Source organism: Capricornis sumatraensis, chromosome 5, assembly GCF_032405125.1.
Source record: "Capricornis sumatraensis isolate serow.1 chromosome 5, serow.2, whole genome shotgun sequence".
Taxonomy (NCBI): Eukaryota; Metazoa; Chordata; class Mammalia; order Artiodactyla; family Bovidae; genus Capricornis; species Capricornis sumatraensis.
In genome coordinates, this window is record NC_091073.1 from 29,674,561 (window position 1) to 29,698,141 (window position 23,581).

At 40.4% G+C, this 23,581-nt stretch overlaps 1 protein-coding gene across 3 annotated transcripts in view; it reads right to left on the bottom strand.

Moving 5' to 3' along the window:
* Positions 1-23,134, bottom strand: part of CRPPA (CDP-L-ribitol pyrophosphorylase A) — a 373,738-nt gene extending 350,604 nt beyond the window's left edge. For all 3 annotated transcript variants that reach the window (XM_068973240.1, XM_068973239.1, XM_068973238.1), the window contains exons 1-2: positions 22,878-23,134; positions 11,434-11,710 (exon numbers count right to left, since the gene is read on the bottom strand). In XM_068973240.1, the coding sequence (XP_068829341.1) occupies positions 11,434-11,710; positions 22,878-23,134 (534 nt within the window). The remainder of the gene's footprint in view (positions 1-11,433; positions 11,711-22,877) is intronic.
* Positions 23,135-23,581: the final 447 nt, after the last annotated feature.

Genomic DNA, 23,581 nt, shown 5'->3' on the forward strand with positions numbered 1-23,581 from the left:
AGTACAACTTTCCAAAACTGAACCAGGAAGAAATGAAAAATCTTAACAGACCCATCACAAGCACGGAAATTGAAACTGTAATCAGAATTTTTCCAGCAAACGAAAGCCCACAATCAGAAGGCTTCACAGCTGAATTCCACCAAAAATTTAGAGAAAAGCTAACATCTATCCTACTCAAACTCTTCCAGAAAATTGTAGAGGAAGGTAAACTTCCAAACTCATTCTATGAGGCCACCATCACCCTAATACCAAAACCTGACAAAGATGCCACAAAAAAAAACGAAAACTACAGGCCAATATCACTAATGAACATAGATGCAAAAATCCTCAACAAAATTCTAGCAATCAGAATCCAACAACACATCAAAAAGATCATACACCATGACCAAGTGGGCTTTTTCTCAGGGATGCAAGGAGTCTTTAATATCCACAAATCAATGTAACATACCACATTAACAAATTGAAAGAGAAAAACCATATGATTATCTCAATAGATGCAGAGAAAGCCCTTGACAAAATTCAACATCCATTTATGATAAAAAAAAAAACTCTCCATAAAGCAGGCATAGAAGGAACATAACTCAACATAATAAAAACTATATATGACAAGCCCTCAGCAAACATTATCCTCAATGGTCAAAAATTGAAAGCATTTCCCCTAAAGTCAGGAACAAGACAAGAGTGCCCACTCTCCCCACTACTATTCAACATAGTTTTGGAAGTTTTAGCCACAGCAATCAGAGAAGAAAAAGAAATAAATGGAATCTAGATTGGAAAAAGTAGAAATAAAACTTTCACTATTTGCAGATGACATGATCCTCCACATAGAAAACCCTAATCCACCAGGAAATTACTAGAGCTAATCAATGAATATAGTAAAGTTGCAGTATATAAAATTAACACACAGAAATCCCTTGCATTCCTATACACTAACAATTAGAAAACAGAAAGAGAAATTAAGGAAATAATTCCGTTCACCATTGCAACGAAAAGAATAAAATACTTAGGAATAAATCTACCCAAAGAAACAAAAGACCTATATATAGAAAACTATAAAACACTGATGAAAGAAATCAAACAGGACACAAATAGATGGAGAAATATACCATGTTCATGGATTGGAAGAATCAATTTAGTAAAAATGAGTATACTACCCAAAGCAATCTATAGATTAAATGCAATCCCTATCAAGCTACCAACGGCATTTTTCACAGAACTAGAACAAATAATTTCACAATTTGTATGGAAATACAAAAAACCTCGAATAGCCAAAGCAATCTTGAGAAAGAAGAATGGAACTGGAGGAATCAACCTGCCTGACTTCAGGCTATACTACCAAGCTACAGTCATCAAGACAGCATGGTACTGGCACAAAGACAGAAATATAGATCAATGGAACAAATAGAAAGCCCAGAGATAAATCCATGCACCTATGGACACCTTATCTTTGACAAAGGAAGCAAGAATATACAGTGGAGAAAAGACAATCTCTTTAACAAGGGGTGCTGGGAAAACTGGTCAATCACTTATAAAAGAATGAAACTAGAACACTTTCTAACACCATACACAAAAATAAACTCAAAATAGATTAAAGATCTACATGTAAGACCAGAAACTATAAAACTCCTAGAGGAGAACATAGGCAAAACACTCTCCAACATAAATCAGGGCAGGAACTTCTATGACCCACATCCCAGAATAATGGAAATAAAAGCAAAAATAAACAAATGGGACCTAACTAAAATTAAAAGCTTCTGCACAACAGAGGAAACTATAAGCAAGGTGAAAAGACAGCCTTTGGAATGGGAGAAAATAATAGCAAATGAAGCAATGGACAGAGAATTAATGTCAAAAATACACAAGCAGATCCTGCAGCTCAATTCCAGAAAAATAAACGACCCAATCAAAAAATGGGCCAAAGAACTAAACAGATATTTCTCCAAAGAAGACATACAGATGGCTAACAAACACATGAAATGATGCTGAACATCACTCATTATCAGAGAAATGCAAATCAAAACCACAATGAGGTACCATTTCACGCCAATCAGAATGGCTGTGATCCAAAAGTCTACAAACAATAAATGCTGGAGAGGGTGTGGAGAAAAGGGAACCCTCTTACACTGTTGGTGGAAATGAAAACTAGTACAGCCACTACGGAGAACAGTGTGGAGATTCCTTAAAAAAAACTGGAAATAGAACTGCCATATGACCCAGCAATCCCACTGCTGGGCATACACACAGAAGAAACCAGAATTGAAAGAGACATGTGTACCCCAATGTTCAACGCAGCACTGTTTATAATAGCCAGGACATGGAAGCAACCCAGATGTCCATTGGCAGATGAATGGATAATAAAGCTGTGGTACATATACACAATGGAGTATTATTCAACCATTAAAAAGAATACATTTGAATCAGTTCTAATGAGGTGGATGAAACTGGAGCCTATTATACAGAGTGAAGTAAGTCAGAAATAAAAGTACCAATACAGTAATACTAATGCATATATATGGAATTTAGAAAGATGGCAATGATGACCCTATATGTGAGACAGCAAAAGAGACACAGATGTATAGAACAGTCTTTTGGACTCTGTGTAAGAAGGCAAGGGTGGGATGATTTGAGAGAATAGCATTGAAACATGTATATTATCATATGTGAAACAGATCGCCAGTCCAGGTTCGATGCATGAGACAGGGTGCTCAGGGCTGGTGCACTGGGATGACCCTGAGGGATGGGATGGAGAGGGAGGTAGGAGGGGGGTTCACGATGAGGAACACATGAACATCCACGGCTGATTCATATCAATGTATGGCAAAACCCACTACAATATTGTAATTAGCCTCCAATTAAAATAAATTTTTAAAATTTTTTAAAAAAATTTTAAAAAGTAGTCTTACAAAGTTACGTGCTGCATGATTCAATTTATGGAATTCTAGAAAAGACAAAAATATAGGTGCAGAGAACACATCAGTGGTTGACAGGAGTTATTAGAGGAACAAGGGTCTGAATAGTACAGAAAGCAGGAGGAAATTCTCTAGAATGTTAGAACAGTTCTGTGTCCTACCTGGGGTTGTGATTACAAGAATCTCTACACACTCTGATTGTACATTCCCCCAAGGCGACAAATGTAGACTTAAACAATATAAATATTCTATCACACATAGATTTAAACAATATTAAGTATTATGGGCATGACTTAGATTGCTCAGAAATACTTTGTTCCATGAAAATAAAACTTAAGGAAACCTTATTTAAAGAAGGAGTATCTGAAAAGTGATTAAAAAAAAAAAAAAAAGGAAAAGAGTAAAGTCATAGAAGCCAAGGCAGGGGCAAGAATTCCAAGGAAGAGCTAGTTAACACTATCAGATTTAAGACACTCTGTACATACTGTGTCCTCTAAAACTCAACTCTCCTGTCAGTCATCTGGAGTTGGCATAAACGCACGGTTCACAGCCAGATTGCCACCAGTTCAGACAGCAGTGGGGTGCCCCAGGCCACCAACACTTCTGGCCAACTGACTCCAAATCCAAGAGGTTCCCACAACTCCTATTCAGTTCAGTAATTCACCAGAATTACTCAGAGCTCAGGAAATCGCTTATTAGATTAATATAATATGGTTATGATGACTTCCGTTACAGTTTTATGAGAAAGGATACAAATCAGACTGGATCAGTGAGGAGACACATGGGTGAGACCTGGGGAGACCAGAACACAGAGCTTCTGTGCTGCCCTCCCCTATACACTCAGGCAGCACCACGTTTCCAGCATATCACTGTTCACCAACCAAGTGGCTCCTCCCTGTGCTTCGGTATCCAGAGTTTATTGGCATTTCACTCTCTAAGCATGACTGACTGAACCATTGAGCGTGTGACTAAGTTCTGTCTCCAGCAGGATTCCTCTCACCCTGGAAGCCCAGCTGGTTCAAAGACCCAGGGGTCTTTCTGATAACCAGCCTCTATCCTGAGTCATCTCATCTTATTAGCATAAGCTCAGATGAGATCCAAAGGGCTCATGAAAAATGAAGACTCTTGACAAATTTAAAGGATTTACTCTCCCTGCAAGGAACCAGGGACAAAAGCCAGTTGAACTCCTTACTGTACAACAGACTAAATGTATTTAATCAGGAATTGGAAAGTTACAGTGATTTTAGAATAGTCAGAGGACAAAGGGGCCAGACTGCAAAGCACTGAGAAGTAAATTGGAGATGAATCAACAGAAGCAATAAATGTAATTTGTTACTATAAGTTGATTAGGGAGAAGAGGATAAAACATCATTAGAGATGCAAAAGCAGAGGGCTTGGGAAAGAAACATATGCTGGTAACTAAACATCATCCCTCAGGAGCAAGTCTTTCAGGGGTTGCTGTACTGATAGCAATGAATTGAAAATGAGACCCTTACTGGCAGTTCTTAGAGTATATGTAACAACTAATTAATTCTTTTAAAAAGGATTCTTCCTATATCTTTCAGTGTTCCAATTTATTTTACTCTTCTAATGCACCCTTTATCCATTTGTGCATGTTAAATCGCTTCATTTGTGTCCAACTCTTTGCAACCCTATGGACTCTAGCCCACCAGGCTCCTCTGTCCATGGGATTCTCCAGGCAAGAATTCTGGAGTAGGTTGCCATGTCCTTCTCCAGGGGATCTTCCCAACTCAAGAGAAGGAACTCAGGTTATCTCCTGTGTCTCCTGCACTAGCAGGCAGGTTGGCTCAGACAGTCTGTCTTATCAATGTGGGAGACCTGGGTTCGATTCCTGGGTCGGTTAAGATTCCCTGGAGAAGGAAAAGGCAACCCACTCCAGTACTCTTGCCTAGAAAATCCTATGGACAGAGAAGCCTGGTGCAGGCTACTGTCCATGGGGTCACAAAGAGTCGGACATGACTGAGCGATTTCACTTACACTTCTTTATCACTAGTGCCACGTGGAAAGTACCCTTATAACTACATCTCTTGACTTAAAATCATGCAGAAATATACAAGCACTTCATACTTTTAAAGGACTCCTATTTTGGCAATATGGAGACCTTGCAAAATCTATTACAATTCTTTAAATTAAGAAATCATAAACAGCTTTTTCTAAGTGATTTTTAAAACTGCCTTTTTAGAAATGAAATTTATACTATGACCTAAAACTAACATAATAACAGCCAGAGGCCAAGGAAGTAAGATAGCAGAGAGTCTTAGGTTAAAAAGAGGCATTAGTTTTGAAAAATGAGAAGTAATGAGGAATTGGATCTTGAGTCTCTGCTACTTGCTACCTTAGAATCGTAGCCTCAAAAATCCATGAGAAGCTATCCATTTAGTTTAGTCACTCAGTCGTGTCTGACCCTTTGTGACCCCATGGACTGCAGCACACCAGGCTTCCCTGTCCATCACCAACTCTCAGAGTTTACGCAAACTCACGTCCATTGAGTTGGTAATGCCATCCAACCATCTCATCCTCTGTCGTCCCCTTCTCCTCCCACCTTCAATCTTTCCTGGCATCAGGGTCTTTTCCAGTGAGTCAGTTCCTCACATCAGGTGGCCACAGTATTGGAGTTTCAGGTTCAGTCCTTCCAATGAATATACAGGACTGATTTCCTTTAGGATGGACTGGTTGGATCTCCCTGCAGTCCAAGAGACTCTCGAGACCAACTTTCACATCATACACGACTACTGGAAAAACCACAGCTTTGACTAGATAGACCTTTGTTGACCAAGTAACATCTCCGTGTTTTAATATGCTATCTCGGTTGGTCATAGCTTTTCTTCCAAGGAGCAAGCATCTTTTAACTTCATGGCTGCAGTCATCATCTGCAGTGAGTTTGAAGTCCAAGAAAATAAAGTCAGTCACTGTTTCCATTATTTCCCCATCTATTTGCCATGAAGTGATGGGACCAGATGCCATGATCTTCGTTTTCTGAATGTTGAGTTTTAAGCCAACTTTTTCACTCCTCTTTTCTTTCTCCTCTTTCTCTTTCATCAAGAGGCTCTTTAGATCCTTTTCATTTCCTGTGATAAGGGTGGTGTCACCTGCATATCTGAGGCTATTGATATTTCTCCAGGTAATCTTGATTCCAGTTTGTGCTTCAACCAGCCCAGCATTTCTCATGATGGACTCTGCATATAAGTTAAATAAGCAGGGTGACAATATACAGCCTTGATGTACTCCTTTCCCACTTTGGAACCAGTCTGTTGTTCCATGTCTGGTTGCTTCTTGACCTGCATACAGATTTCTCAAGAGGCAGGTAAGGAGGTCTGGTATTTCCATCACTTGAATTTTCCACAGCTTTTTGTGATTCACACAGTCAAAGGCTTTGGCATAGTCAATAAAGTAGAAATAAATGTTTTTCTGGAACTCTCTTACTTTTTCAATGATCCAACAGATGGCAATTTGATCTCTGGTTCCTCTGCCTTTTGTAAATCCAGCCTGACCATCTGGAAGTTTACGGTTCATGTACTATTGAAGCCTGGCTTGGAGAATTTTGAGCATTATTTTGCTAGTGTGTGAGATGAGTGCAATTGTGCGGTAGTTTGAACATTCTTTGGCATTGCCTTTCTTTGGAATTTGAATGAAAACTGACCTTTTCCAGTCCTGTGTCCACTGCTGAACTTTTCAAATTTGCTGGCATATTGAGTGCAGCACTTTTACAGCATCATCTTTTAGGATTTGAAATAGCATTTAAAGAGCAGACTGTAGTCAAAGCAAAGACAATACAGCAAAATTGTCTGTCCTGGATTGGGGTCAGGGTAGGCAGGGGAGCAAGCGAGCTGGGTGTGGGAGTAGTCTCCTGTAAGTAGTAGTAGTGTCCTCAAAGTAGTGTTCCCTGGTGGCTCAGTGGTAAAGAATCTGCCTGCAATACAATGCAATGTAGGAGCTGCTGCTGCTGCTAAGTCGCTTCAGTCATGTCCCACTCTGGGCAACCCCATGGACTACAGCCTACCAGGCTCCACCATCCATGGGATTTTCCAGGCAAGAGTACTGGAGTGGGTTGCCATTGCCTTCTCCACAATGCAGGAGACATGGGTTCAATCCCTGGATCAGGAAGATGCCCTGGGAAAGGAAATAGCAATTCACTCCAATATGGGTCGCCAAAGAGTCAGACACAAATTAGCAATTAACAACAACGTCTACAAAATCTCAACCCCAAAATTGCCCAAACCTAATTTCACCCTTAATTTGGAGAATCTTAGTCTCTTAAAGTAATACATCACCATTAATTCGGATTTTAAACCAAAATGTAATCTGTATGCAGATTTCTACATATTGGAAAAGTCCTTGGGATCCCTGGCAGAGGGAACACAAATTCACATTTCAGAAACATACCTTTATCCCATGTCCAAAGGATTCTTATTCAGAGTCCTGCCAAACATGGGCTTCACAGTACAAATTGCAAAAGAGGACACAAATCATGAATAAAAGTGAAGAGAAATGAAGAGAATTAAACTATCAAGAATTACTGTTGTTATCTACAATGTATAAAATATGTTTAAATATTGAAAAGCAAAATAGAAACAGACTAATCACATTTTAAACATGTATAGAACTCCTAGAAATTGAAAATTAATACAATTGCAAAATTACTTTAGGAAGAGATTAAAGCTAAAGAATGGAATAGAAAACTGAAGTTACCCAGGAGGCAGCCCACAAGAACAAATTGAAAGTATTAACAAGTTGAGACATGAGGACAAGAAAAGGTGTATCCTACATAGATGTATAAGGAGAAAAAGCAGCAAAAGAGGGAAAAAGCTGTCAGGTGGCAAATGGTACAAAGTCAATATTCAATAGGATAATCACTCAGGATTTTCTAGAATTCATTTTAAATAAAATGTAAAATTCATAAAGAACAATAAATCCAAAGCATAGGAGGAAAAAAATTGTATCTTGACATACCAGAGACACTGCATAATAGCTTAAAAATTCTTACATGCAACCAGACAGAAAAGGAATATTACTTTCAAGGGATACCATTATATTCATTAGCAGAGTTCACAAAAGGTGTATTACAGTCAGGAGATAATGACATAATGTATTTTCAAGGTACCAGGGAAAAAAAGAGCTATACACTTAGAATTTTATGACCAACTATCAAAAGTAAAAAAACTAAAAGTAAAAGAAAAGAAAAGCAAAGCAAAAGAAATTATTAACACCTGCCCTACTAAAGTCATCTTGCCTCTACGGAACCCAAGAACAAGAACACGGCATGTACAAATAAAAGAAAGGAACTGGTATCCTGGCAACACTTCTGAGCCCCCATATGCAGACAACCTAATTTCACCCTTAATTTGGAGAATCTTAGTCTCTTGAAGTAATACATCACCATTAATTCGGATTTTACACCAAAATGTAATGTAAGTTAAAACATCAGTTATCTTAAGCCTGTATACCCACCAAGGGTCTGTCACAGCCTCAGAAAATCATTCAGGAGGTGATTTATCTCAAGGGACCTTTGGGAAGGGCTTGAAAATTAAGAGGGAAGAAAACAGGTGATCAGTTAAACACAATTTAAAATAACAAAGGAGAATGAGTTCAAAGGAATCCCAGGCAAACAATCGTCAAGGTGTTCCAAGCAAAATCTTTGATTCAGACTGGGCTTCTGCAATTTACCTCAGGTTAAAAACAATGCCAATTCTTCCCCCCAATTCAAGAACTTCAACTACTAATAGTGTAAGTCTCAATTAATTGCTGTTTTGTTTTGCTTTTATTAGAATTTAGAACAGGGTAGGAGAGGTAACAGGAAATAATGTCTCAGTTTCCTGAGGCTATTTATTGAGTCACTGTCCTCAACCTTCTAAGGAAATTACAATGAGCAAAATAAATTGCCCAGTCTAAAACTGTACTGCTTAAAGCAAACTATTCTTGAGTAGCAGAAACTAGCTTTTGATTGCCCTTGAGCTCTTTTACAACTCTCATAAATTATAGGTAACTGACAGTCAATCAAAAATCATTGCTGCCCATACACTTGCCAATAGACTTTGCCCAGTTCACACCCCAAAAATACAGCTTTGTCTATTTGTGAATTCACTTCAACATTCCTTTATTCCACATAAATTTGTTCTTCTCTGGATTGTAACATCTGTCTGGTTCCTGATGGCAGTAAAATCCTTAATATCCTTATATTTTTATGAAAATAATTTTACACTCGTGAAAATTATCCCTTAACACCAACAAAAACAATGCTGTATTTCTTAAAAGACCAAACTTCTGAAGTTTTCTTAAATTCATTGTAAAGATTTTGCTTTAAACCAACTTCTTAATGTCATCAGAAAGTTTCAGATTTAATTAAAATACAATTTACTTTATTTAGAATGCATAATGAGATTGAATCTTACAAGTTATATTCTGATTAACACACTTAAGAAAATTAGAGTCTAAAAGGAATTCTAACAAATCTGCAACTAACAAGAAACCACTAACTGCTCCACATTTTTATGTTGTATTGGTCACCTGTTTTTTAATCACCTGTTACATGACATTCTCAGCACATTAATTGGCTCAAAATAATATTTTGCCTTTCAGATACATTACCAAAAGGATCACTTTATAAACAATCTTAGAAATTCTCTGAATACTCAAAAAAATCCAAATGTTTGATCTTCACAGTGAGTTTAAGTGATATTTTTCCAAAAGGTAAATAAGCAAACAGCCATAATTTTATTTGTACTATGGTATGCATTAGACTTTGTATCTGCCCAAATTACATAGACTTTCCTAAGAACTTTTAAACTTTTACTCAAATTCTTAAGAGTTATAAATCTTTGGTCCTTTTATTTCTCCAGGTCACCCTTGTACCTGACCACATTGCTTCTACCACAGTCAAAGAGCATGGAGAAGAGCAAGAGCTCACAGAAAACACAAGAGCCAGGAGACAGTCTTGTGGTCACTAATGTTCCTGCAATGTAATTTTGACTACATCAAAATACCACCTAGAAGTTGTACTGAAGATAAGAAAAATGTTTCATTTTACCTACGGAACTCTTATATACATCTAAATTGTAAAGAAATTCATGTTGGAGAGAGATGAAATAAGGAGCAATTTCCTGAAAATGAAAATCCAAATACATATAGATAACTAAACAGAAATCAGAGACTGTCTTTACCAACTGAGTATTTTATAACTTCCTGCCCACCCAGATGGCTAAAAAGCCTGCAGTGACTCCTTCTGTTGGGTCTACAATCTTTGGAGGAAACTATTGTCTTAGATACTGTAATTATTACAGTAATACCACTTTAAATATTTAGCACTTTACTGCTACTGCTGCTGCGGCTAAGTCACTTCAGTCCTGTCCAACTCTGTGCGGACCCCATAGATGGCAGCCCACCAGGCTCCCCCGTCCCTGGGATTCTCCAGGCAAGAACACTGGAGCGGGTTGCCATTTCCTTCTCCAACGCATGAAAGTGAAAAGTGAAAGTGAAGCTGCTCAGTCATGTCTAACCCTCAGCAACCCCATGGACTGCAGCCTTCCAGGCTCTACCATCCATGGATTTTCCAGACAAGAGTACTGGAGTGGGGTGCCATTGCCTTCTCCAAGCACTTTACTAGGGGGTCGCAAAGAGTCAGACATGACTGAGCAACTGAACTGAACTGATACAGTTAATATATATATAATTTCCAATTCTAAAAGCAACCTTACAAATTAGCATCTATATTTTTAGAAGGAAAATGAGCTCAAAGAAGTTGAGAAAGTTGAACATACCATATTACTAATAATTAGAAAAGCAGAATTGGGCCTAAGTCTGTTCAACTTCACAGCCTATTTCTATTATACTATACCAAGTCTGGGCCATAAATTTTCACTAAGTCTCAAATTTAGACCACCAACTTAAGTTTAGTAACTACTATGCTATTTATAGGATTTTAGTCTATTAGTCTAAAAATAAACAAGTATGTCCCAAAGATTACAAGAGGCCTTCTGCTATCCTGTGTTTATTTTGGTGAAACAGAAGTGAACACAGCATTTTGTCATCCTAAGATTATTCATTTTAGAGGATGTAAAAATCCTGCCTGGCTGTTTGTGCCAGAAAATAAACCACTTTTGCAGACTGAAAAATTGACTGAAATGAGCCAGGGTTGTTTTTCTTAACGTGATACAACTCCTAGACTTTTACAAGATTTCCTAGGCATTTTTAGGTAAAAGAATGGAACTAAATATGCAGCTAAGGTCCACCCATTCGTATCTGTACTCTAACGACTTTATTGCATTCTTCTCCAAATAGCTCATATTATATTATGATAAATGACTACATAGCAAAAGAAATTCCAGAACGGTCTCAAAATCTATAATAATATAAACTTCCTCAAACAAATTAGCATAATGTCTTAGGTAATCTTGCCCATTTTAATTAACTTGACATTTAAATACAATTCCATCAAAATCTAGCAAATCAATGGTGTGCTATAGTGTTTGCCCCTTTTATCCATTCTCAAAAGTATTCAAATACTTACCCCATGTTCCTGAGCAGCTGTGACAACGTTGAGGAGGACATCTTCCTCAACAAATGGTCTCACAGCATCGTGGATGATCACTACTTCTGGCTTTGAGAGTCTACAGTTGGGCTGATCCTCTGCCAGTGCTTTCAGACCATTAAAAATTGACCTGTGGCGGGTCACTCCAGCTTCAACCAGTGAGATACGTTTATGCTGGTACCTCTGAATAATTCCTTTCATTGTTTCCATGTTCTCTCCAGTTACTGCCACAATAATGTCCTTTATCCAAGATACTCTGCAAGGAAAGGATGCACATTTTTCCTATCAGTTGATTCTTAAACAACTAAGTAACAAAACTGGGTTACCAATAAGTACAAACACATTTTCATAAGGACATTAAAAACTCAAAGTTTTAACTAAGTCAATTTCATGCATTTTAATCAGGTCTAGTAAAGGGGTTAAGAATTTGAATTTTTCATACTATAGATAGAAACACATAAATATAAGTAGTGTTTTTCAATACAGTGTTTTTAAAAAGATGGTCCCCATCAAAAAAAATCTTTAAAAAAATAAAGAGTAACAGGAATCCATAGGAAAGCTTTATGCAGGACATTTACACCCAAATTAACAGTCACTTCTCCCAGTGTTCTAGTGTGAAAGTACCTTTATGATGAAACATAGATGTACCTTTATTGTAAAACAAAGATAAGATAGATAGATAGATAGATAGATAGATCATGCATTTCTTAGGGTAAAATTAAATAATTAGAATATACATCAGTAGATTGAAAGGAAAAAATGTAAGACTATGCTTTTAGGTTGCTCTTTTTTTCTCCAAATAATTCTCTTCACTGCATAGGAACAATTCAAAGCACTTTTGAATTCTAGAAGTTCTGTCTCTTTCAGAAGTCCATCGAGTCAGCAACAAAGTTGGATCACTGAACTAAACTTGGCTTAAGTCAAGGTGAAGTATTTTAGCTTAAATTGGGAAACGCAGCTAATTAAATCTGATTAAGTATGAATCAGGCTTAAATAAAACAAAACATATATTAAGGAAATATAAAATTAAAGGAATTCATCTGTTGAGTTAGATACAAAACAGACCAGTTTTTTTCTGTTCTAAAACACTTTCTTCAAGACCGAGTGACACACAAATGCTCTCCATCCACGGCACTGGGAGGCGGTGGCTGCAGTGGGGCTGGGCAGACTTCTCTGGAACACCAGTGCTAACAGAGGCAAACACCATTATACACTCAGAGTTCCACAGCTGACAGGCCCAAGCCAGGATAACTGCCTCTGGCCCGTGTTATCAACTCTGATTAAAGGTCACTGTAAAATTTAAAGGCATTCTTTGCCTGTGAGATCCTACATGTTCATGCCAGACGGTTAAGTCTTATACTCACTTTTAAAGAGACGGAAGAAAGGTCTCAAAATGACAATAATGAAATTAACTATTGAACAATGAAAAATACTGGATCGCTTTGCTCAATAATTAACCATCTCCTGCCTTCTGCTACTGAACAAACCCACCCTGAAACCCACAATTCCATTCTGCCTGTGGCTACAACACTGCACTGATGAACCCAACCAACACTTTACTGGCACACTATCCTTTCATTTTAAGTCCATTCCCTTAAATATTTGTGGAGCACTGAATAAATGATCAGCCTTGAGTACACAATGGAAATAGTTACTGCTTTCACAGAACTTACAGAGGACACAAAGAACACCAACAACTGCTAAGCTGCTGTCAAGGAGAGGTCCAGACTTCAAGACCGCACGCATTCCACTTTTGACCAGCGTAGCGAAAGCCAAGATGATGCTCCCTAAGGAAGCAGAGTTTTCTCAAGTGGAGAGAGGCAGGAAAACAGACAAAAGGATTTGAAAGGAGAATGAGAGGGATGGTTTAAGCACAGGCCAAGACAAGGTCCTGAGGAGCTAAGAGGAAATACCCATGAAAAGGCCCAGGCAAGTGACAGGCTGGCCTACTCCACGGAATCCTCCAAGGCCACGGGAGGGGTGTCGGTCTTCAATCTTAATAAGTAATAGGGTGACCTCCCTGGAGGCCCAGTGGTTAAGGTTCCACCTTCCAATGCAGGGGGTACAGGTTCGATCCCTGGTTAGGGAGCTATGATCCCACATGCCTTGAGGACAAAAAAACAAAACATGAAACAGAAGCAATGTTGAAACATAATCAATAGAAGACTTTAAAAAGATGGTCCACATCATAAAAAAAATCTTTAAAAAAAAAAAAAAAGAGTAACAGGAATCCATAGAGAAGCTTTATGCAGGACATTTACACCCAAATTAACAGTCACTTCCCCCAGTGTTCTAAGCACTGTTCAATGACCAAATGGAAATCGTGGTAGTCAAAACAATAACCCTCAAATGACGTCTATCACCTAACTCCCAAAACCGAGAATTGTAATATTACCTAACAAAGGAACTTTGCATATGTAATTAAGTTAAGGATCCTGAATTGGAGAGACCTATCAGGGCTATTTGGGTGAGTCTAATATAACCACAAGAATCAAACAAGGAAAGAAAGACAAAAGGGTTGGGGGACAAAGTGTGGGAACAGAACCATCAGTCATTATGACATAGGATCATAAGTCCCAGCAGGGCTTCCTTGGTTGTTCAGTGGCAAAGAATCCACCTGCCAATGCAGGAGACACAGGTTTGATCCCTGGGTCAGGAAGATCCCTTGGAGAAGGGAATGACAACCCACTTCAGTATTCTTGCCTGGAGAATCCTATGGACAGAGGTGCCTGTGGGCTACAGTCCATGGGGTCACAAAGAGCGAGACACTACTTAGCAACTAGGCAACAAAAAAAGTCCCAGAATCTGAGACAGCAAATGGACTGCTACCTGGCAAGTAAACAGACTGTACCTAAAAGACTCCAAAAAGAGCATAGCGCTGCTAATACCTTTATTTTAGCCTTCTGAAGCCGATTTTTTGACCTCTGACATCCAAAAGGTTAGGAATGTATTTAATATTACTTTAAGCCACTGAGTTCATGGAAATGTTTATAGGAGCAACTGCTACTGCTGCTGCTAAGTTGCTTCAGTTGTATCCAACTCTGTAAGACCCCATAGACGGCAGCCCACCAGGCTCCCCAGTCCCTGGGATTCTCCAGGCAAGAACACTGGAGTGGGTTACCATTTCCTTCTCCAAAGCATGAAAGTGAAAAGTGAAAGTGAAGTTGCTCAGTTGTGTCCGACTCTCAGCGACCCCATGGACTACAGCCTACCAGGCTCCTCCATCCATGGGATTTTCCAGGCAAGAGTACTGGAGTGGGGTGCCATTGCCTTCTCCAGCAGCTACTAATTTAAGAGCATAAACTTTACCCTGGCTGCAAGATGGAGAATAGATTGGGTAGACAAAGGATGCAGATAGACTAGGTTGAAGTCTATCTGAATAGAGGCTCCTGCTGAAGTCTGGTGAATAATGGTAGCCTGGCTATCAGATGGAGCTTGTGGATGAGAGATATTAATAGTAATCTTCCTGATTTAGTGGTAATAATCCTCCTGAGTCAGTAAGAAAGATGCACAAAATAAATCATTTATCATGTAACATGAAATAGCTAACACTGATTAACTTACTAAGTCTTAAGCATTAATCATCTTTTAACCCACATAATCCTCACACTCTATACTGTCTCACATGAGAAAGAAACATCAGAAGGAGCTGATATTCAAATATCTTTATTTTCCTATAGTGCCATCTGATGCTGAAAACAACTTGAAAAAAAAATTACCATTTTTCATCAACAGCATTCTATCTTCTAAAATGTAGGCTCCATGACAGCAAGGACAATGTGAGTTTTGCCCATTGCTTTGCACCTAGAAGGTGCTTGATAATTATTTGGTACTCAATAAACAATTTTGGTTTGACACATCTACTAGGATCTTAATAAAGCATAGTTCCAAGGATTATGAAAACACAGAAAGCTCTCCTCATCAACCTGGAGAGAATGAAAAGTAATGAAAATGCCTTCCCTGGGCAATGTCACTTGTAGCTCGTTTTGGTGAGTGTGACTCTTTATTCTGATTTCTAGATTCTAAGGGTTCCAAGGGGCTTCCCTGGTAGCTCAGATGGTAAAGAATCCACCTGCAATGCAAGAGACCTGGGTTCCATCCCTGGGTCGGGAAGATCCCCTGGAGGAGGGCATGGCAACCCACTCCAGTATTCTTGCCTGGGAAATCTCATGGACAGAGGAGCCTGGCAGGCTATAGTCTATGGGGTCACAGAGTTGGACACAACTGAGCAATTAACACTGTCACATACCATCACTGTCAAAGCTCCAAGGATGGCTGGGACTACTAATGATTTGTCAGGCACCTTGGGGAAATTGTAATCACAAACAAAGCAAAGCAACAACCGTCACAGAACACAGACCAGAAAATATGCAGTTATCTGTGTAGGCAATGAGGAGGATTGTGGAAGATGACTAAGTATGAGTTGATCTGGGCTTCACCAGTGGCTCAGCAGTAAATAATCCACCTGCAATGCAGGAGCTGCAGGAGACTTGGGTTCGATTCCTGGGTCGGAAAGATCTCCTGAAGGAAGGCATGGCAACCCTCTCCAGTATTCTTGTCTGGAGAATTCCACAGACAGAGGAGCCTGGCGGACTATGATCCATAAGGTCACAAAGAGTCAGACATGACTGAAGCAACTTAGCAAGCACGTAAGCATGGGTTGCTCTTTGTTTTGTGATCCATCTATCCCCAAACCTATCGCTGCAAACTTAACAACTGTCGAACTTCCATCCTAAATCTTACACTGTTGACTTCCCTGGTGGTGCAGTGGATAAGAATCTGCCTTGCAATGCACAGGACACAGTTTCAATGCCTGGTCTGGGAAGACTCCATGTGCCACAAGGAAACTAAGCCCAAGCACCACAACTACTGCGCCTGTGTGCCCTAGAGCCTGCGCTCTGCAATGAGAAGCACGCCAATGAGAATCCAGCTCATTGCAACAAAGACTAGCCCTTCATCTCCTTCACTAAGCTGCCAACTCACAGAAAGCAAAGGTGATACCCCAGAGTGTGGCTCATACTAAGCTTTCAGTAATATTAATAGTAGCAAAAGCAGCTAGATATATTCACTGTTTACTAAATGCCATGCACTATTTGGAGCATGTGCCTCTAATAGTTCACTTAATATTCACATCAGCTCTGAATGAAGTCACTATTTTCTTCATTTCACAGATGGGGCAATGACCTGCCCACAATGATACAGCTAGAAAGTGACAGGACTTGGGTATACCCCTATCTGACTTGGGAGCTCACACTCTTAACGTCTATAAAAGTACTAACACTGAGCAGCCATAAAATCCATCAGAGGAAAAAAAATCATGTCTGGATCATCATGTCCCCAGAAATTCATTTACTGTGAACATTACCACTGCATCTGTAGACCTGGTCAAGTTTATTTCTTAAGATTTAAGCAAATCTCAGTATTTCTCCATTCATTCATTCAGTCATTCAGCAAACATCCAGTAAGCATCTGTCATTTGCCAGACATTAAACTAGACACTGGTGATCTGGTAACAAAGAATTCCTGACCTCACAGACTATATACCAAGAAATATCTGTTAAATGAACCAGTAGATAAGAGCAATCTTACACTATTAGGAATAAAATATGCTCTTGAGTTTATAGAAAAATTTAAAAGTAATCAAATATATTTCACTTTATTAGTAGGACATCACACTAAGTTTGCTTTTTTAAATAGAGAAGTTTTAAGTATATGTTCAGCTTTATCAGTGAACAGGATTTTCTTCTACAACCTGTACCCTAACCTACTCACCTTTTACCTTCTATAGTCTACTCTATCAAAAAGTTTAAAGCAACTTTTAAAGAAATGCTGCTTTTTTGATCACAAGTCACATGAGATTAAATGTTAAAACAGAATAACTAAGAGGGAGAAAGACAGGACATTACTTGACAATTGTCATTCAAATATATATGTTGTGAGTTAATGAACACCCACAGGTAATTCCCAGTTTTAGTAGAATGCCTTAAAATTGCTATAAAATGATTACCTATGTTCTATCTATGCAGAAGGCAATGGCACCCTACTCCAGCACCCTTGCCTGGAAAATCCCATGGATGGCAGAGCCTGGTGGGCCGCAGTCCACGGGATTGCTAAGAGTCGGACACGACTGAGTGACTTCACTTTCACTTTTCACTTTCATGCATTGGAGAAGGAAATGGCAACCCACTCCAGTGTTCTTGCCTGGAAAATCCCAGGGGAAGGGGAGCCTGGTGGGCTGCCGTGGAAAGGAGTTCAATAAAGTAAAATGTAGATTACGCAGATATACTTGTGGCCTTAGATCATTCCAAACAATTTTATGAGGTTCTGAACAGAAAAATGTCTTAAATGTTTCTCAAACTGCAGATTTCAAAACCCATTAGGAGTAGGAGTGCAAGCTCAGTCATGTCTGGCTCTTTGAGACTCCATGGACTATAGCCAACCAGGCTCCTCTGTCAATGGAATTTTTCAGGCAAGGATACTGAATGAGTTGCCATTTCCTACTCCAGAGGATCCTCCCAACCCAGGGATCGAACTCACATCTCTTGCGTCTCCTGCACCGACATGTGGATTCTTTAGCACTGGTGCCACCTGGAACTTGTTAGAGTATCATCAGATCAATTTCCTAAGTTTAGCCCAACAGTTTTGCATAAATAGTAATTAATAGAAAAGTGAAAACAGAATGTATAGCAAGTAATAAGGATAGATACTGTTCATGAAATTCTCTCAAATTTGTTGTATGCAGTCACGTATGTGTCATTAAATCATGAGCAAAATCTTTTAAGAATAGGTCACAATGAAAAAGTTCAGAAAAATGTTTTAGCCAGCTCTTAAGAGATAATGGGCTTGTTATGCTATTTTGTTCAGCAACCAAGCATACATCCAGCACTTGCAAGCCCTTGTAAGTACTGTTTGTGTTTTAGAGGATTTATTCACATACTTTTCTAGTTATAGAATTAAAAGCCTTTTACAGTATTAAAATTTAATAATGTAGAATCAGGAGACTAAGAAAGGCCTTAGTACCTCACACAGTGCATAGTGAACAAATATTTGCTGAATAAATGGATCTGGCCGACCTCGTTAGCTGAAGGCAAGTCCACACTGAACCCCCTGTATAGCTGGATTTTATCAAGTTCTGAATATTTCCTTCCCAGCACATTCCATAGGCAAATACAGACCTAACCTCAAGTTGCATTACACCTACAGACATTTTGAGGAAAAAACACAGTATGCAGATATTATTTTTTCTCAGAATATTTTAACATTTACTATATTGAAATATATTTCTATCAATATGTATATTATATTTTTAAAATAAGTATTACAGGTAGATTCTGCTCAGACAGTTCAGCAAGATCAGTTGAAAACAGATTTAAACAAATGCTTTTTAAAAACAGATGGAAAAATCAGGCCCTGTTAATACCCCTTAAGTGCTCTCACCCAGGCTGCAGAAGTTTGGCCCCAAGGGAGAGTGGCAGCTGTGACTCACACCGGGACACTCACCATGGAAATCAGGCCTCGGGATCATCCTGTGGCCATCAATCCTCCTCCTCCTAATCCACCCTGATATTTTATTATTTTTTAATTTAAATTTATTTTAATTTGCGGCTAATTACTTCACAATATTGTATTGGTTCTGCCACACATCATCATGAATCCACCACGGGCGTACACGTGTTCCCCATCCTGAAGCCCCCCTCCACCTCTTTCCCCGTACCACCCCTCCAGGTCATCCCAGTGCAGCAGCCCCAACCCTGGTATTTTAGAAATAAAATACTGAATTGGTGTGAAGGGGCTGGCTCCTCACTGCCTTGACACAGCTCTTTAATGTGGCCCATGAAGGCCTCCAGTGGTCAGGCCCAAAATACCAGTCCTGGTCTTCTCTCTGGTCTCATACGAGCCCCGGGGGAGCTGATGGGAATGTAAATCTCCAACCACCTAATCTCTTCAAAACTCAATCCCACTCTGGTTCTTCTAAGATATAGATAGGCCTCTTCCTTCACCTGACTCAGACTTAACCTTTTCATTAATGAAGCACCCAAGACAAAAATTTTAACTCAAATTTAGGTATCTGAGCAATCACTCAAAAGCACCCTTAATTCATCTCTTTTTCTGAATCCCTAATACAACTAATCACTAAAAACTGCCAATTCCTGTCTTCAAAATATTTCTCCTATGTTCCCTACTCCATTCCTACTTTCAGCTTAATGAAAGCTATCCATATTGCTCATTTGGATTAACAGTTATTGCTTTCTATTCTCTTATACTAACAGAGTTTGCAGTGGTTTTCGGGAATTCAGTGGGACAGAACAATTTTTTTAAGTACACAAAAAATATTAAAGAAGAAAATTTCAGAAGATCAAATAAGCCCGAAGTTAACACATTGAAAAACACCACGGAGTCTTAAACTATTACTAAAAATGGACTTTCATCGATCTTCCAAGTAATAAGAAAGCAACCTAGTCTCAATCACAAAATCCATGGTTGCATAACATACAAATTGACAAAATGAATTTTTCGTCTGGAGTTATCAGACTCACGGAGACCAACTCATATTAACCAAATTAAAAGGCTCTGAAACATGAATCTGAATGTCAGTGTATTAATATACAATGATATACATTACTATCACAATGTCTGGAAAACTGATCAACACAACAGCAAATTTTCTTCCTATAAAAGATTTCTATGGAAAGCCAATAATGTTTTTTGATGAGCATGAAACCTTATCAAGGAACATCTTAAGCAGCGTCCTCAAGAACTCAGGAAGCCTCAGGAGCTATGGAGAGAGAGGAGTGTACCTAACTTTGCTCAAATCTACGGTCACAGGAATTTCTACCCAGCCCACCATCAGCATGAGTCTGAATAAATATGGCCAAAGTTTGCTTCTCTTTTTTGCTTTCATTGTAGTTGTCATTTGACTCTATTTAACTATTTCAGGTTAACTTTAAGTATTTGAAGCCAGAAATTAGATTGCTAGAGGGAATTTTTACTTTCTCTTTCAGACCTGGGAACATATTTTTTTTTTAATCAGTAAAATGTAGATATCACTCGATCCATTGTGAGTAGATTTCACAACTTAGTTGTCAGAACTTTATGCCCCTGCCAATAATACCACTATCACATGATTTCTTACAGCAATGATTCCTTTTACAAACTCAGGTCATAGTTATGTAAAGGATACCCTTGACCTCAGCTCCTCATTAACAAAAAGGGAAAAAATCAAAGTTCTCTTTAAGTTATAATCTGTGATTCAATTTATATTTTATTTCCCCCTAAAAGGCCAGAATGAAACTTTAAAACTTCTAAAAATGTTTTTAATCAACTTCTGAAAGACTTTTGTTCTTAGTACAACCTACAAATTATTTTACATTTGATCCTTTCAGTATAATGTCTGTAATGCAGAGATCTGAACAAGCTGTATAATCTCAGTACACTAAACACATATATACTGCTACACATATAAAGGCTAATTGTAATATACACCCACACTAAACTAGTTTGGATAGACGTGGAGCCTCCATCTCACCAGTTAAAGCCTTTCATCAATATGTCTAACATCTGTGTGAGTTCAGGGATTCTTTTAAATCTCATTTAATCTGATCATTAAAGAAATTTCAATAGCACACAAGTAAAAGGTGGCTAGACTAGAAAAAAATATCTATTTTTCCAAATTCAACTGAAGCAGAAAAACAATATGAAGTCCCAGGCGGTTCACAAGGCAAACCTCTCAAAGTCTCCTCCAACTTCTCAATTTTGCAAAGATAGGTGCTTTAATGTGTAGCATGTTTGAAAAGTAAAGTACTTCCTTTAGTCTGCCCTAGGCACTAAGGATCTCATTGGAAAATGAGACTCTTGCTCTTAATTTCTCTATGGCCGTAGAGTACTTCACTTGGCCACCAGTGATGCCTCCTGTGTTCTGACAAGTATCTGGCAGTCTAGTTGTTCTTTTGAAGGTTTCAACCAGCTGTCTCTACAACTGGACACAGTTGCTATCTGTCTGCCCTGTTTTAAACAGTACTTTTAATTCCTGGGCCTTTCCAAGGTTCCCTGACTTCCATCAGCTTGTTTCCTTCACAGCTCCTCTACCTGACAGCTGTGCCTCCACTTCCTTGGGCCTGTTGAAATGTCTGGGTTCTAGACCGCCTTTCTTCCAGAGTTTATTGTTCTCTTTCCTGCTCCACCAGCTTTAGCTTTCATGTTTCCCTCGTGGGGCCATGCAGTTTCACTTGCTTTGGGTAGATAAGTCGACAAGTAGAAATAAACGTTTACATGGCATTGTTCCACTGAAAACTAAATTAGTCATGCTTCTTAACATTTCCCTATCCTATCTCAGGGCCAAACTTGAGGAGGAGTGGCCTCCTTCTAAGTCCTCATCGGTTTGTCTTTACATTGGTCCTCAGGACCAAAAGACAAGAATTTCCATAATTTACCCTTCGGGATGAAATGCCCTAGGTCCTTTAGCACCAGGCTCTAGGAAAACTATTATCAGTCTGTGGAACCCCATTCTTTAACCAATACAATGGCTTTCATTTGGCAAACGGCTAGGAAGCACCCATATGGTTTCCAAGGATTTCCTGAGACATTCCCCAACATAATCATATTCCATAAATTCCTCACGTACTGTAATAGGACCAAGAATGATCTGTTTTAAAATGGAGGTTTTGATTAGTTATTATTGCTATTAGGATTTTATTACTGCTGTGACCGAAATGGGCTTCCCTGTTGGCTCAGTTGGCAAAGAATCCTGCCTGCAATGTAGGAGCCCCAGGTTCAATCCCTGGGTGGGGAAGGTCCTCTAGAGAAGGATACCAAAATCCACTCCAGTAATTCTTGCCTGGAGAATCCCGTGGACAGAGGAGCCTGGTGGGCTACAGTCCACTGGGTTGCAAAGATTGATCGAATTAAGTAAAAAAAAATTTTTGTCTTATTTTTAATTCAACAAGGCCTTCCCGAAATTTTTTTTCTTTAAAATTGATACTTTTTAAAATATACACCTAACTCATTCCACGTTGGCTTCTGGAAATTTAACCACCACAGCAACATTTATGTGGACCTTTGGACTTCTCCCTCACTTCCAATCCCTCCAGCTGCACCCCAAAATCCCCATCACGCACACAGGGCCCAGAGTTAGAACTAAACGTCCCCAGCTCTAACCCAAGCACTCCCGAGGGCGACTCCACAGGCCGGCGGCTGGGGCAGTAAAGGGCTCCGTGGGGCCTCTCCAGCCTCCCCTTCCGTGAAGGGCTAACAGGAATGGCCCCCGGGCTGGAGGGCCCGAGCGGGGGGAGTCCGGCCCCGCATCCTCCCAGGGAGGGCGCCAGCGCAGCCCCAGGAGCAGGTGCGGCGCGGGCCGCCCCGGGCGGGAGGCGGGAGGCGGGGAGCGGCGGGCCGGGGACCGCGAGGCGAGCCCGGCGCCGCCTTACCTCTCCAGGGCCTGCAGGGTGTAGCTGATGAGCGGCCTCTCCAGGATGGGGCAGAACTGCTTCGGGGTGGGGACGCCCATCCTCTCCCCGCTACCCCCCGCCGGCAACACGGCCGCCACAGCCGGCGCGCGACAGCCAGCTTCGGCCCCGAAGCGGCTCAGCGAGGAGGCCGAGGCCGCCGCGTCCGCGCCGCGCAAGCCGCGCAAGCGAGGCCCCGGCTCCGCGGGCCTGGAGCCTCCAGACGGCCCTGACTCCATGGCGGCGGGCGGCGCGGCGCGCCCCGCTCGCCCGGGGTCCGCTCGGGGCCTCGGCCGGGGTCGGGCGGGAGAGGCCGGGCTGGAGCAGAGCGGGCACACGGACAGCGCCCACCCGAGCCGCGCGGGCCTGGCCGCCGCACGCTCCCAGGGGAGGATCTAGCTGCCAGTCTTCCCTCTCGGCGCGTCTTCGGCCTCAGTCCCGAGCCCAGCGCCCCCGGGAGGGCTGAGTTTCCCGGCTCTCGCCTTCTCGGGCAGGCCCAGCAGCCCCCGCAGGTGTCAGCTCTCCCTCAATGCCTACGGGTCTCCTTAAACCCAACAGCTGTGCTCAGGCCGCAGAGGTCAGGGCTCCCTCCCATCCCTCTCCCCTCGGAGAGATTTAGAGATTTGGATGGGAGTCACGGGATGGGCCAGAGAATGTACATCTCGATTATCTTTCATTCCACTCTT